General features: G+C 41.9%; 1 protein-coding gene across 1 annotated transcript in view; it reads left to right on the forward strand.

The window, feature by feature from the left end:
* Positions 1-13,795, forward strand: part of LOC125724024 (NACHT, LRR and PYD domains-containing protein 12-like) — a 593,671-nt gene that overhangs the window by 106,535 nt on the left and 473,341 nt on the right. The window contains exons 4-5 of the mRNA XM_049000874.1: positions 10,445-10,558; positions 10,801-10,914. Of these exons, the coding sequence (XP_048856831.1) occupies positions 10,445-10,558; positions 10,801-10,914 (228 nt within the window). The remainder of the gene's footprint in view (positions 1-10,444; positions 10,559-10,800; positions 10,915-13,795) is intronic.

Raw genomic sequence — 13,795 nt, forward strand, 5'->3', positions numbered from 1 at the left:
ATCCTGCTTCCCTCTTCTTAGGCTTTAGAGTCACAAGAGCATACAGATAAACTTTTATTGGCTTTTATGGACAAATTCCGTGACCGAACACCTCAACCTGAGCTGCCCATCCAAAAACCCAAAAACCTAGAACCCCTGAGTCGGCTGTAGTGCTGAAAATACTTATGCATATACACTGCCGGCACTTGAATTAAAATCAGCAAGCAATGATTGGATCATTATTACAGCTCAGTAATATTATGCAGCAATAAAGCGAAGTTAGCTGAGCACCTGAATCTCCTGAATGGCCACGTTATCCCATCAATGGATTTTTTAATTTCCTAACAGCATGGCCATATTCCGGGACGATAATGTCAAGATTCAAAGGGCTCAAATTGTCAAAGAGTAGTTCAGGGAGCAGGAGGAATTGGCCACCACAGAGTCTTGACCTTAACCCACTGAAAATCTTGGAGATGTCCTGAAGAAGACTTTATGGAGTGGTTCAACTCACCTATTATTGATACAAGATCTCACCAAGAAATTAATTCAAATCTCGATGAAAAAAAATGTTGAGATGTTGCATAAGCATGTGGAAACGAAGCATTGACGAATGTGCACCATAATCATAAATGCGGTCCAACGAAATATTAAAGTGTGTAACTTTTTTTTGACCAGCCAGTGTATTACAGAATCTCAGGATAACTCACCCTGTAAGGTCATTAAACAGCAGTTTGGTCTCAGCGCAGAGTCTCAAATAAAATTACTCGTGTTTCTGACTAGGACAAGGAAACAACAAAATTACTGATATATTTAAATATCCCAGTTAATGAATGTATTTTAGAGCATGTTCACTCTCATACCCTTATTCAAACTGGTTCTGTAAGACAATACAGAAAAGGATTTGAGAATGTATGAGGATAAATGTATAGAATTTGCAGGATAAATTTATAGAAGTCACGGATAAGCTTAGAAACAGAACATCCACTGTGGTATTCTCTGGAATACTTTCCGTGCCACGTGCAAGCCAGGCTAAGTTAGCTGAGATAAGAGGATTAAATGCGTGGCTAAAATGGTGGTGTAAGAAAGAGGGGTTTAGGTTTATGGGCATTGGAAGACCTTCTGGAAGAGGTGGGACCTATTCAAGCCAGACGGGTTGCATCTGAACCAGAGGAGAACCAGTGTGTTGGGAGGCATATGTGTAGAGTAGTTGAGGAATGTTTAAACTAGGGACTGGGGGGGCAGGGAGGTTAGTTAAGAATATAGGTTTGGAGAGGCAGAAAGCCCCAATTAATATTAAAAGTGGGCACTGTGAAAGGCCTACCCTTTGTGGTCTGTACTTAAACGCTCAAAATTCATGATTTAGAGGCTTTAATTTCATCAGACTCTTACTAAATTATAGGAATAACTGAAACATGGATGAGTGACAATGATGGAGAGAAATATAATATGGATGGTTATACGTTGTTCCATAGAGACCGGATAGGCATGAATGGAGGTGGTGTTGCAGTATATGTAAAAGAAAACTTACAGGTAAGGGAGCTCACTGATAAAAATAAAAGTACAGAAGCTGTATGGAAAAAATAAATGCTAAAAACTCAAATGGCCTAATTGTCGGTGTTTGTTATAGACACCTAATGTAGCTGTAAAGGAAAGCAGAATGTTTTATGACAATATCAGGATTATGAGTAACAAAAAATGATATGATGGTTATGGCTGATTTTAATTTACCTGGGATACAGTGGGACACAGTCTCTGGCTCTTCTATAAATGAACTTGAGATGGTGGAATTAGTACAGGATTGTTCTTTTTCTCAGTTTGTTAATACCCCTACCAGGGGAGAAGCCCTTCTTGATCTTGTTTTCTCTAATAACTAGGATAGGATTGGAAAATTAGAAGCTTTAGAACCATTGGACAGTAGTGATCATAAAAGGGTTAAATTCGAGGTTAATTTTAGTGTCCGAAGACCAAAGTCCAAAACAAAAGTATACAATGTTAGGAAGGCTAACTTTAATGGTATGAGACTGAAAGTAGAAACTGTAAACTGGATGGAATTAAATAGCAAAACTGTTGAAGAGGCATGAGAATTTTTTAAAAGCACATTGTTGCAAGTGCAAGAGGACTTCATACCTGTTTCCAGCAAAACTAAATCTAGGAAACTGCAGCCAAGGTGGTTTACTACAGAAATTAAGCATAAAATTGGGAGGAAAAGTGCTCTGTTCCACAAATGGAAATTAACTAATGATTTCAAAACTAAACAGGAGTCTACAGGTCGAGTTAAAAATATTCGACTCTCTAAGAAGAAGGTAGACAGGAAGATTGCACTGGAGGCTAAGGATGACAATAAAAGTTTCTTCCAATACTTTAACTCCAAAAGAGCTCTAAGAGCTGAAATCAATAATCTGCAGGATGGTAAGGGAAATGAAATTGATATAGTAAATGAGTTTAATGATTATTTTACACGGGTGTTCACAGTACAGAACATGAGTAATTTGCCACCTTTTAGTACGAATACAGGATCGGACAAGCGGGGCATGACACCTTTAACTTTAATATTCCAGAAATCGTTATCTGCCGGTGTAGTACCTTCTGATTGGAAGCAAAAACTGAAGGCTGGATCCATGGTGTTCCTTCCTTTCCTAAAACCACTTTGGTATTTAGCCAGATATCCTTTAGCTTCCATATAACATGTTAACCTGTTATTCACCATTCTCTCCATTACTTTCCAAACGTTAGATGTTAACACAATAGGTTTGTACTGTAAGTACCTGGGTTAGTACAGTCTTTTCCCGGGTTGCATATCAGGACTGTTATGGCTTCTTTCCAGCATAGTGGCAGTTCCGCTTTTCTCCCACACTTTGTTGTACAGCTCAAGCAGTATGTTTTTAGACGTATCACTAAGATGATGTATCATTGCATAGCAGATCTGCTCCTTTCCTGGTGCTGACTCCTTAGGTCTATTTAGTGCCCGATTCAATTCCGTCCTTGTAAATGCAATGTTTAGTAAGTCTGGAACATCTTCATGTTGCAATAACAATTGCTCATTTTCCACTAATGTAACTCCCCTCCTTCTTTGCCCCTCTTCGCTAATGTTCTCTGAGCTGTGAAGTTTACTAAAGGTCATCGCTGAACCTCTTGGTCCTGTTTGCTGGCTGTATGCATTCAGCTGCAGCCACATAATATGCTGTTTAAGTCAGTTTTCAGTAGGAATTCGATCAGAACTTTTTTACATTTTATAATAACATCTTGACACAGGTTTGTCCCATTGACAACACAGTTCCTGATAAATAATAATAATAATCAATACTTTATTGATCCCCGTAGGGAAATTGTAAGTAAGTTGTTTTTGTGAAGGGCTGCCACCTGTAGCAGCGCCCAGGGAACTGGGGGTTAAGGGTCTTACTGAAGGAGGCTTATCGGTTATAGGACACTCATTTTCTGTGCATTTTCCTTTCATAAACTAATCAGGCTTAATCTCTTAAAAACAAATTTATTCACATGCGACAAAATTTTTTACTTTATATAATATTCATAAGTTATATAAGAATTGTCAGGGGAACGAGCTGAACGGGAGGATCGCACCGATAGCACGAGCAAACAGGAACAGGCAGGCAGGCGAAAGTTAGGGCAAACGAAGGTTTAATTGGGATATGAAGCACAAACATCCACTAACATCAATGACAGACAATGGACTCAGGTAAGACACGGACTGAAATACACAGGACTGAGCAAATTAACTAGACACAGCTGGGTACAATCGGGAGAAAACACGTGGGTAATCAGGGGGCGTGGCACACAGGAGGAGCGGACGAGCCGGGCATGACCAGAATTGTCCCCACGTGTGCTTCCCTGATCGTCTCCTGCTTTGTCTGCTTACTTTGATTAGTCTCTGTGTATTTAAGTCCTGGTCTGACCTGTTCCCCTTGTCCGTCATTGATGTTGGTCGATGTTCGTGCTCCGTATCCTAATAAACCTCTTGTTAGCCCTGAATTCGGCTTGTCTGCCCGTTCCTGCCTGCCGACCCGCACGATCGCCGCTTCGCCCGACCGCGATCGTGACAAGAATATTTCTGACCTCCATCTCTGCCCTTCCTGTAGCAGCTGAGACTGTATCATGGCCTCTGTGTTCATCCATCGTACAGAGATAACAGATACACTGCTGGTCGGTACGGCAGTAGATCTCCAGGGGTTTGTCATGGTGGGAACAGACCTTGTCCTGCAGATGTCCAGTGGCATCAGTCAGCTTGTGCTTCTTAAAAGCTGATTGTTCAGCATAATCCATGTTATAATGAAGGATCTGGCACATACTGTAAATGTAAGATTACGTCATTTGTTTCTATGTCTTTGCTGGGAGTGTATCTGTGTCAGGAAGGAGAGTCAGGTGACCAGGTTCACAGTGATTATTAATTTGGCACCAGAAAGTTAAAATATCGAATCTTGGCTGAAAGCAAAGGGGCAGCTTCAGCCAAACCCAGGAAGAGAAGCATAAAACACTGGAAAGGTGCCCAGCTGGCTGCTCTGGAAGTGCTGCTGGGGAACAGAGGAGGTGGCTGTGAGCCGCCCTGCCAGCCTGTGCTGTATGAGGTCCAGGATGACGGGTGTCTCTGTGGGAGGCGAGGGGGGCCTCCAGAGTCTCCCCCAGGGGGTCCCGCTGCCTCTCCATACGGTCAGGGACGCTTTCCACACACAGCAGCTAAAGGGATCAGCCATCAATCTTCTTTCCTTTACAATTTTTCATGTATTTCTGCGTCCAGTAAGTTTCTCCCTCAAACACACACACAGAAAACAAAAACACAAAATATAAAAAATGACGTAAAATTATATCTAAGGCTCTAAGTGTCCTACAGTAGCCTCAATAATTTAGAAATGGAAGAAGCACGACACGATCCGGAGCCTTCTGGTCAAATTGAGCATCAGGGCGGCAAGGAGAAGGGAAAGGGTCAACCACTCAGTATGACCTATGAGGGAGAACATCCATCCATCCATCCATTTTCCAAACCGCTTATCCTATTGGGTCGCGGGGGGTCCGGAGCCTATCCCGGAAGCAATGGGCACGAGGCAGGGAACAACCCAGGATGGGGTTCAATACTATAGAAAACTTAATAGCATTAAAGTTTTATAATAGTATGTCTGTAATGTGACTTAATGTTGGTGGTGGGGCTGCCCTTTTATTTAGCCTGTATTTTGGCTAAATAGTGTCTGCTCTTTTAGTGAGAGCTTTTTTTCCGTATGCAGATGGGACATGCGCTGTGTGCGTTATAGCCAGTTAGCGACTTATGCGCAGTCGGGTAATGTGGGGTGGGGGGTCATCAGGTCCGCGGGCACAAGCAAGACATACGGCGCCCTGCACATTACTGCCCCTTCAGTGATACACACTGATGTCACTGGTCCTGCATATAACAGGAGAGGGTGAGGCAGCCCTGGATTACTGCATTTGGCAGAATGTACTAAGCGTGAGAGATATTCAGTTTTTCGTCGATGTTGCTTTAGGATATTAAGCCACTTTACGCTTCCGGCGAGTTTTAGATTATTATTTTATTATTATTAGATTATTGAAATCATTCTGCACTGAATTTAAAACCACCCGTAATCCTGCACAAACAAAAAAAGTAATGGACATAGAAAGAGGGATCAGCGTAAAGCAGCCGTTGGACGGCTACGAATGTGGATATTGCATCGTGATTAAGATCGTGTGTTAATGATTTAAATATGCTAATGATTTAAATGTCACTGCAGTACAGCGTTTTATATGTAGAAATACAAAGTATAATATGCGTATGACTGAATAAGGTGGTGGCGGGAGCTTGTCCCCTATCCCTTATTGTTACTTAATATTTATTCACAAAAATAATATCCCCCAAAATCCCACGTCGGGCCACTGAGTTCGTTTCTGCTTAGACCGCTCCCGGCTGTGGTATGAAGGTGATTATTTCCTGCTGTGTGTAAATAAAAGTGAAAGTATTTTAAAGCTGGAGTCTCCGTTTTGTCAAGAAACACGGATAAGACTCTGGAATAATATAAATGCATTTTGTATTGCAAGGTAAGATTATATTTAAAAGACACAATTAATAATAAAATAAGCATGTATGACACACTTATATTCAGTGGCGGCGCCGGTGATTTAATGTTACAGGTACTATGGGGAAGCTAGATTATTACCTGGTACAGGTGTGATCGGGAGCTGAGAGGGAGCAGAAACGCGGTCTGTGCCCATGACTGGTTTGAAAAGCACTGCACTCAGCCACTTTCGACGGATTTTGCGTCTTTCTCAGATATTTTGTTTGTGTTGGGATATTAATGAGTTCAGTGTCCAATAATTTGCAAAATGTGCTACAAAAAGCCATATTATGTTCATGGCCATAAGGAATCATTTACTGTCACACTAACTAAAGACAATGATAAATTAAGACTTTAGAAGCAGGTCTGCAGTATTGTAGTTACTGGAGTTACTGTTGTATGTATGTTATATGTACACATAATATGGCAAACAGGACTGACTGTGATCCATGTGGTCTTGTGTATTGGGCTTGTTTTTGGGCTTGATTTCCCTATCTTTGACAGTTGGCTTATTTTAGGCTTATTTTCAGGGGTAAAGTTGCTTGTTTGTCTCGTGAGATTTGACAACACTGGTGTCTGATCGGGAAAATTTTCAAACAAATTTCTCAGCAGGTACAGGTGTTCAAGCCTGTATTATAGCTACGTGCCTGACTATAGAATGTACCTAGCAGCTATGTAGGATAATTATATAAATAAATTATAACTTGTAGCTCACGCAGATCCCTGTGAATTTTGGACAAAGTACGATTCAGATAGGCCAATAAAAACTGCGAACCTCAACCCCAAAGCCTAAAATATCATTTTGTGTTTTTTTTTTCTCTCAGCAAGACGGTTAAAACAACATAGATTCGTTCAGCAGAGGTCTTTGTCTAATCTAAAAATAAAACTTATTGTAAGGCAGGTTTTGATAACATGTGGGCTTATGTGTGAGAGTAAATGATAAAGACAGACAATACAGTAGAAATTCCAGGTCTCACACCTTTATTTTTTATACCTGTATATAAATTAATAGAAGCAGCATTAAAAATACACTCACAGTCGATCTGAAGTGAGATAATGGCTTTGATGTTAAAGTATCAAATGTTAACTTTACTTCAGGCAATCAACAAAATTCAATATGTGGGTGATTTTTAATTGGGTGATTGGAAAGGAGCAGTCAGGACCTCAGAAGGGAAGCACTTTAAATTCAGTCATTCAGGCTAAATGGCAGGACACCCCCCATCCCCCATGTACCTGTAGTTGAATCTCTGACTCTCGGTTGAATGAAATTCCTGTAGCTCTTCCTTACTGTCAGTTTTGATGTCATGTTGAATGTTCATTACAGCAAACCCAGGGTGTCGGCTGTCTGAGAGACTTGCTGAGCTTGTCTGTGCAGATTATTGGGATGATGTTACATAATTTATTATTATGTGGGACATGAAAGGTCGACCTACAGGCCAGATTTACTGCTGAATAATATATGCATAATAACATGTCATGGGTTGGTACCTCTTCCTCCACTATGGAAAACTGATGATCATCCAATCCAATCTTCTCCATTATTTTAATAGTTGTTTCTTTAGCTCTGGTGCTGTTAACTTTGAATACTGATAAAGCTTAAATATCGGCCAGCAGTATTGGTAATTTAACCAGTACATTAGCGGATTAAGAAATCACAGGCCCCTGGGCACAAGCCTTTACAACCCCCCCACCCTTTACGTTATGCCACTTGTTTCCTCTGGGCTGTCCTGAGGATTTTATCTGAAAATGATTGCTGACTGCCTTTACAAACAGGGAACAGAGCTTCGGAGTCTCATGGTAATTAACAGGGCCCTTAGACCCCAAAACCCACAGTTTCCATTAACCAGTGTGCTAAGATGCTAACAACAAGCACTGCATAGTTACTGGAGGATTTCATTCAAAACTGGATGCTGATGGTCGCCATGGGGGACAGGATCGAGGCCCCCCTAGGTAACTGAAGGGGCCTTATGGCCCCAAAACCACAGCTGGCCAAGACTGTGTAGGATCTAAAGGTGCATTTCCACTTCCATACAGGAACCACGCCATACCAACTCATTCTACATAGAGAAAATTAATACTGTGCGGTTCCAGCTCGCTTTAATTTTCCACTGGCTCGGTAAAGGCATTGCCAGGTTTGGAGAGCAAAGTGACACTTGTCTGCTGTTCCCACAGTGTCCATCATGATTTACTTTGTGCTAATTTACCCTCCTCTGTCTGTGGGAACTTTCACACCAGAGTTCTGCAACATGGTTCCTGGTTACAAGTTCCCAGGTTGTCTCTACCAGGGACTTTTGTAGCTCGTGGCCACTTTCACACCACACAACAGGAACTGGCACCTTTATGCTAAATGAACATGGGAGACACAGAAACGTTGTAGGTTAAACTTCATAATTTTATACAAAACTACACCACCTCCCCAAAACAAGGGAGAATGAGCATCTTGTTATTTGTTAATTACTGGGGGATTGATCACAATCAAAATGGGACACATTCTTTTATTTATATGTCCCGCGTTATTTGACTAAATCTGGCCAGCAGATTGAGCTTTTGTCATTTGACAAATAACAAAGTTATTTGACAAAAGTATGTTCATTATTGATCTACTTTCCAATGCAGAAATACGCACAAGCAAAATGGTTTTCATTGATGGATTAAATGTAATTTAAGGTACAAAAATATTCCATCTGCTCAGTTTTTGCTCCAGTGCTTTTATCTCTTTTCCCAGCACTTCAGCATAACTTCCAATTCAGTTCCAGAGCTTGTGGTCAAACAATCAGCAAATTATTGCTATGAGCCCAACCCCAGTGTTCCAATGAAAAGTACCTACTGCAGAATATCCATCCAACCATCCATCCATCCATCCATCCATCCATTCATCCATCCATCTGTAACCGCTTTTCCTGTTCAGGGTCACGGAACTTCAGAATGAGACTTAAAAGAGGTTCCAGAACCGACTCCAAGGAATTACAGTCTGATGGAGTTTCTGTGTTGTGAACATGAGTAAAGTTTGCTTCGGTACAACCCTCAGTTTTGGGTTCACAGTTTGGTGCAATTTCATTTCCACAGAAGCCCCAGCAGGAGTCATCTGGTCTGGATCGGTACAAAAATGGAGGGAGCTGCTTCTGAAATGACCCCCCCGGTGGAGTGTAAAACAAAGAGACCTGAGAGGTAAGACAGAACCTGTGTGTTTGAACTGCTTTACAGACATAAATTAAAACATATTTGCAGCATTTCTGAAAGAATCAGTTTCAACTTAATAAATTTCCTTGAGAGTCGTGATTCAGGTCTGTAGAGTAGAAGATTCATGATTATCATTCATTAAATTTAGTTTCCTTTAAAAATCCGCATTTAATTGTATTGCCTGGACATTGTGCTCTACTGCCACCTAGAGCTGCTGCATCAATTTTTCAAGACATCTTTGGTGGCATCTTCTGGATAATCTAAAATAGGAGTTTATATTTTTACACGAAGGTTTCCAGTAGGAGTGTGGTAATCGGTCAGAAAAACTTATCATGGGCAGCCCTGTGAAATTTATCGTGGGGAATCCCATTTGAGGTTAATTTTATGGTGTTCCCACTTACGGATACACTGTTGTCTTACAGCATCTAGGTTTGCATTTCCCAGCTGAAATGACAGTATATTTCAATAATACTTATTCTCAAAAATGTGGTATTGAGTATTTAAGTCTAATCAATTATAAATAGCAGTGATCATAGGAGTAACAGCCGAATAAGACAGGAACACTGTCAGGGTCATGTTGTGAAGAACATTGTGATTTATGGTAAAACGATTGTTACAGCCCACTAGCATGCATGTCTCTTTGGGTCTATAGTCAGGCCATAATATAATAGCAGAAAGGGATCCTAACCAGGGCTGGCTCAGTGTGGAACATGTTAATACGTGTAGATTAATAAAAAGACCTCGACATCTTCTCCTCCTTTTTCTTCCACAGTCAGCCAGTTCTTTTACACTAGAGACAACAAATAGATCATCCATCCTATCAGAAATGGTCACAAATAATGAAGTAGAGCATAAACAAACCAATAAATATATAAACAAATAAATCGATAAACAGGAATAAAAAGCAACATAAACCAAGTCTAGCAACTGAGATTGTAACAATAATACTAAACCTGCAACACTTCTGGGGGGGAAACACGGATCAGGGAATAAGGATGAGGAGCCGCAGGATCAGGAAATGAGGGATTTATTAGGGAATAATAAAAACTGGATTAACATATTCTGCGATGGGCTGGCCCCCCATCCTGGGTTGTTCCCTGCCTCGTGCCCATTGCTTCCGGGATAGGCTCCGGACCCCTCGCGACCCAATAGGATAAGCGGTTTGGAAAATGGATGGATGGATGGATGGATTATATTTATATAATGAGGATTTTTCCTCTCACTGTCCACAGTGTCCTGATGGAGAGAACAGGCTCACCTGTACCCAGCTGTGTTTCCATGAAAAGTGACAAGTCAATGGACCCACCACTCCGCTTCAGAGAGAAACCTTTTCCTACAGATCAAAAGTAAATATACATGTAAACAAATACAAGACACCCCCCTGCAGATTCTGTCACACATCACTCCTGTCACTCTTCCCCACCCACTCCTCCCTGCCTGTATCCTCTTCTTCACATTTTTTTCCCACTCTCCGTTACTTTGGACAGTTGACCCCAAGTATCTAATCTCATCCACCTTCAATGTGACCCTGTCCATATTATATGGATTATATTTATATAATGAGGATATTTCCTCTCACTGTCCACAGTGTCCTGATGGAGAGAGCAGGCTCACCTGTACCCAGCTGTGTTTCCATGAAGAGTGACAGGTCAAAGGACGCCATGATCAACTTCAGAGAGAAACCTTTTCCTACAGATCAAAGGTAAATATACATGCAAACAAACACAAGACACCCCCCTGCAAACACTTTTCTGTCACACATCACTCCTATCACTCTTCCCCACCCACTCCTCCCTACCTGTATCCTCCTCTTCACTTTTTTATTACACTCTCCATTACTTTGGACAGTTCACCCCAAGTAACTAATCTCATCCACCTTCACTGCTTCTATTTCTTGCCACCGCTCCATTCCTCCACCCTCCCTCTCATTTACGCACATGTGCTCCATCTTGCTCCTACTGACTTTCATTCCCCTTCCCTCATGTGCATCCCTCCACCTCTCCAGGCTCGTCTCAATCTGCTCCCATCTCTCACTACAGATCACACTGTCATCTGTGAACATCATAGTCCATGGGGTCTCCTGTCTGATCGCAATCCTCAGCCTGTCCATCACCATTGCACACCACCCTCACATTAACAGTTCCTCTAAATAACTAATTACTATCCTGTTAAGTCATCCGACCAAAAAAAAAAAAAAAACAAGCAATTGCTTTCTTTACCACAGGTGACATTTAAATTGTTGCTGATCCAGATCAGAATAAATGTGATATTTATGTGGTACAAACTGAAACAAAAACGACAATAAAAGCATTTTGTTAATCACAAATGAACCCAAAAGCGTCAAAGACACAAAACCTAAACTTAAATTAAACTGAACGAACTGAAATAAAATAAAAATGAGTAGAAGCGAACATTTGTGGCTTATCCTATATGCAGGATATTGCATATCCTATATATCAGATATCCTATATATCAGCTTATATTGTTTTACCAGATGTCCCTCCTCTAAATAACCGATGGTCAGCGTTACATTAAGCATGTCAAACTGACAAAATCACTTGTGCCCCCTACAATATTAAACCATGTTTCACACAGAGGATGTTTCTCAACCCATTCATCTGTGGTGGGAGCAAAATTTGTGGATTGTCAGGGGTCCCCAGGACTGGGCTGAGAAACACTGGTTTAGGTGAAATATGGACGTGCAGTGAGCTGGATGCAAACACTCACTGGCAGCTGGGACAGACTTTTTGCTGCTGTTCACTGCCTTGAATGGTGGAGTTTCATGGCCGACACTCTGGATGTTTGGTCACTGTGCCTGGTAGCAACTGGAAAAGGGGAAAGTGACATTCATGTGATTCAACTGATCTTAGTGAAAACAAACATTTTAATTGAGAAGATAAATGACCAGTTTATATATAAAGTAACAAAATACCTTTAACCTGCAGTCTGATAAGACAATGAGAGCTTGGCTGCTTATTGTTAATGGTTCAGATTTTTTTGTCCCAGCTAATGGCGTTAAAGAGGAGCTGGTCGTGCCAACTTTTTTTAACATGTCAGGTATGGAGTTAATTTTGTGCCAGAAGAATTAATCAAAATTTTGAAAACTGCATGTAATTTATTAAGTATCAGAATGTAAATATCCATCCATCCTTCTTGTGAAACCACTTAATCCCAACTGGGGTCATGGGGGGGACCGGAGCCTATCCCAGGAACAAGGCAGGCAGGAGCCCCCCCTGGGCAGTTGCCAACACAGCACAGGGTGCATTTAGACTCACCAATCAACCTGCCCTGCACGCTTTTGTACTGTGGGAGGAAACCGGATCCCCGGCGAAAACCCATGTGAACACAGGGAGAGCATGAGAACTCCACACAGAAAGGACCCGGGACCGAATCCAGGACCTTCCTACTGCAAGGCAGCAGCGCTAACCACTGCACCACTATGCCACCCAGAATGTAAATATACATTACAAATATCTCCTTCGCTTTTTTGCTTTGCTTCTGGATTTTTTAAGGGGTGGGTGGGTCTTAGAAGGGGGTGTACATCTTACACATCTATTGGTCAACTGTAATTTGGAGTGAGAACTCCTATAACCATCTGAGCACGCCCTCTCCATGACGTGGCGGAAAGGGCTGGAGCCAGTTTTCAGCTGGTAATGCTGTCATGGAATTGCAGCTTAAAGAGAACAAACTGTCAGTGGATGAGACGAGGCCTTCAGCAGTGCTGAGGCGACATGCAGTGGTGTTCAAGGATGAACCAAGAAGCATGAAGGGGAAGAAGGTCAAGCTGCAGGTGAAGCCTGGCACCACACCGTGCTTCATGAAGGCCAGCAAGGTCCCCTAGGCACTGAAACATAAAGTCAATGCAGAGAAACAGAGACTGGTTGAGATTGGGGTTATTGTACTGGTACCACATGGCCAGTGAACAACATCATTGGTGCTGGATTATATACATAGATGGTCACCTATATACACAGATGGTCACCTATATACATAGATGGTCATTATATACATAGATGGCCTTTCATGTGACTTTCAACCCTGCGCTAACTGAGGAATAGTACCTACTTCCTGTTATTGAGGAGCTGTTCTCTGGATTGGATGGTGGAAAGAAGTTACTGGTGGCTCTTACATTGTTCCAGAAAGACATGGATAAAATCTTGAGTGTGATTTCTACGGGTCTGCAAAGGTTCTGGTCCCCAAGAATATGAGCCAGCTGAGGTCTATTCTCACTCTTCTAAACTACTGTGGGAAATTCATTCCACAGCTGGATAGATGGCTGAACCCTGAGATGGCTTGGCTCTCCATCCTGAGTTGTTCCCCGCCTTGCGCCCATGGTCTCCAGGACAGGACCACCCTGCGACCCTGAATAGGATAAGCTGTTTTAGAAAATGGATGGATGGATGAACTGATGGATGGATAGACCGTTAAAGCCTCTGCAGGAGCAACTGAAGGAGAGAAAATGGTGGTCATGGTCAGATGAGTGTGAGGCTGTGACCAAACGGACAAATATGGTGCTAATGAGCTAAAGGGTGTTGGCACATTATGACCCATCTTTGCCACTCCGACTCGCCTGCATTGACGCC

Source organism: Brienomyrus brachyistius, unplaced genomic scaffold (genome assembly GCF_023856365.1).
Source record: "Brienomyrus brachyistius isolate T26 unplaced genomic scaffold, BBRACH_0.4 scaffold54, whole genome shotgun sequence".
NCBI lineage: Eukaryota > Metazoa > Chordata > Actinopteri > Osteoglossiformes > Mormyridae > Brienomyrus > Brienomyrus brachyistius.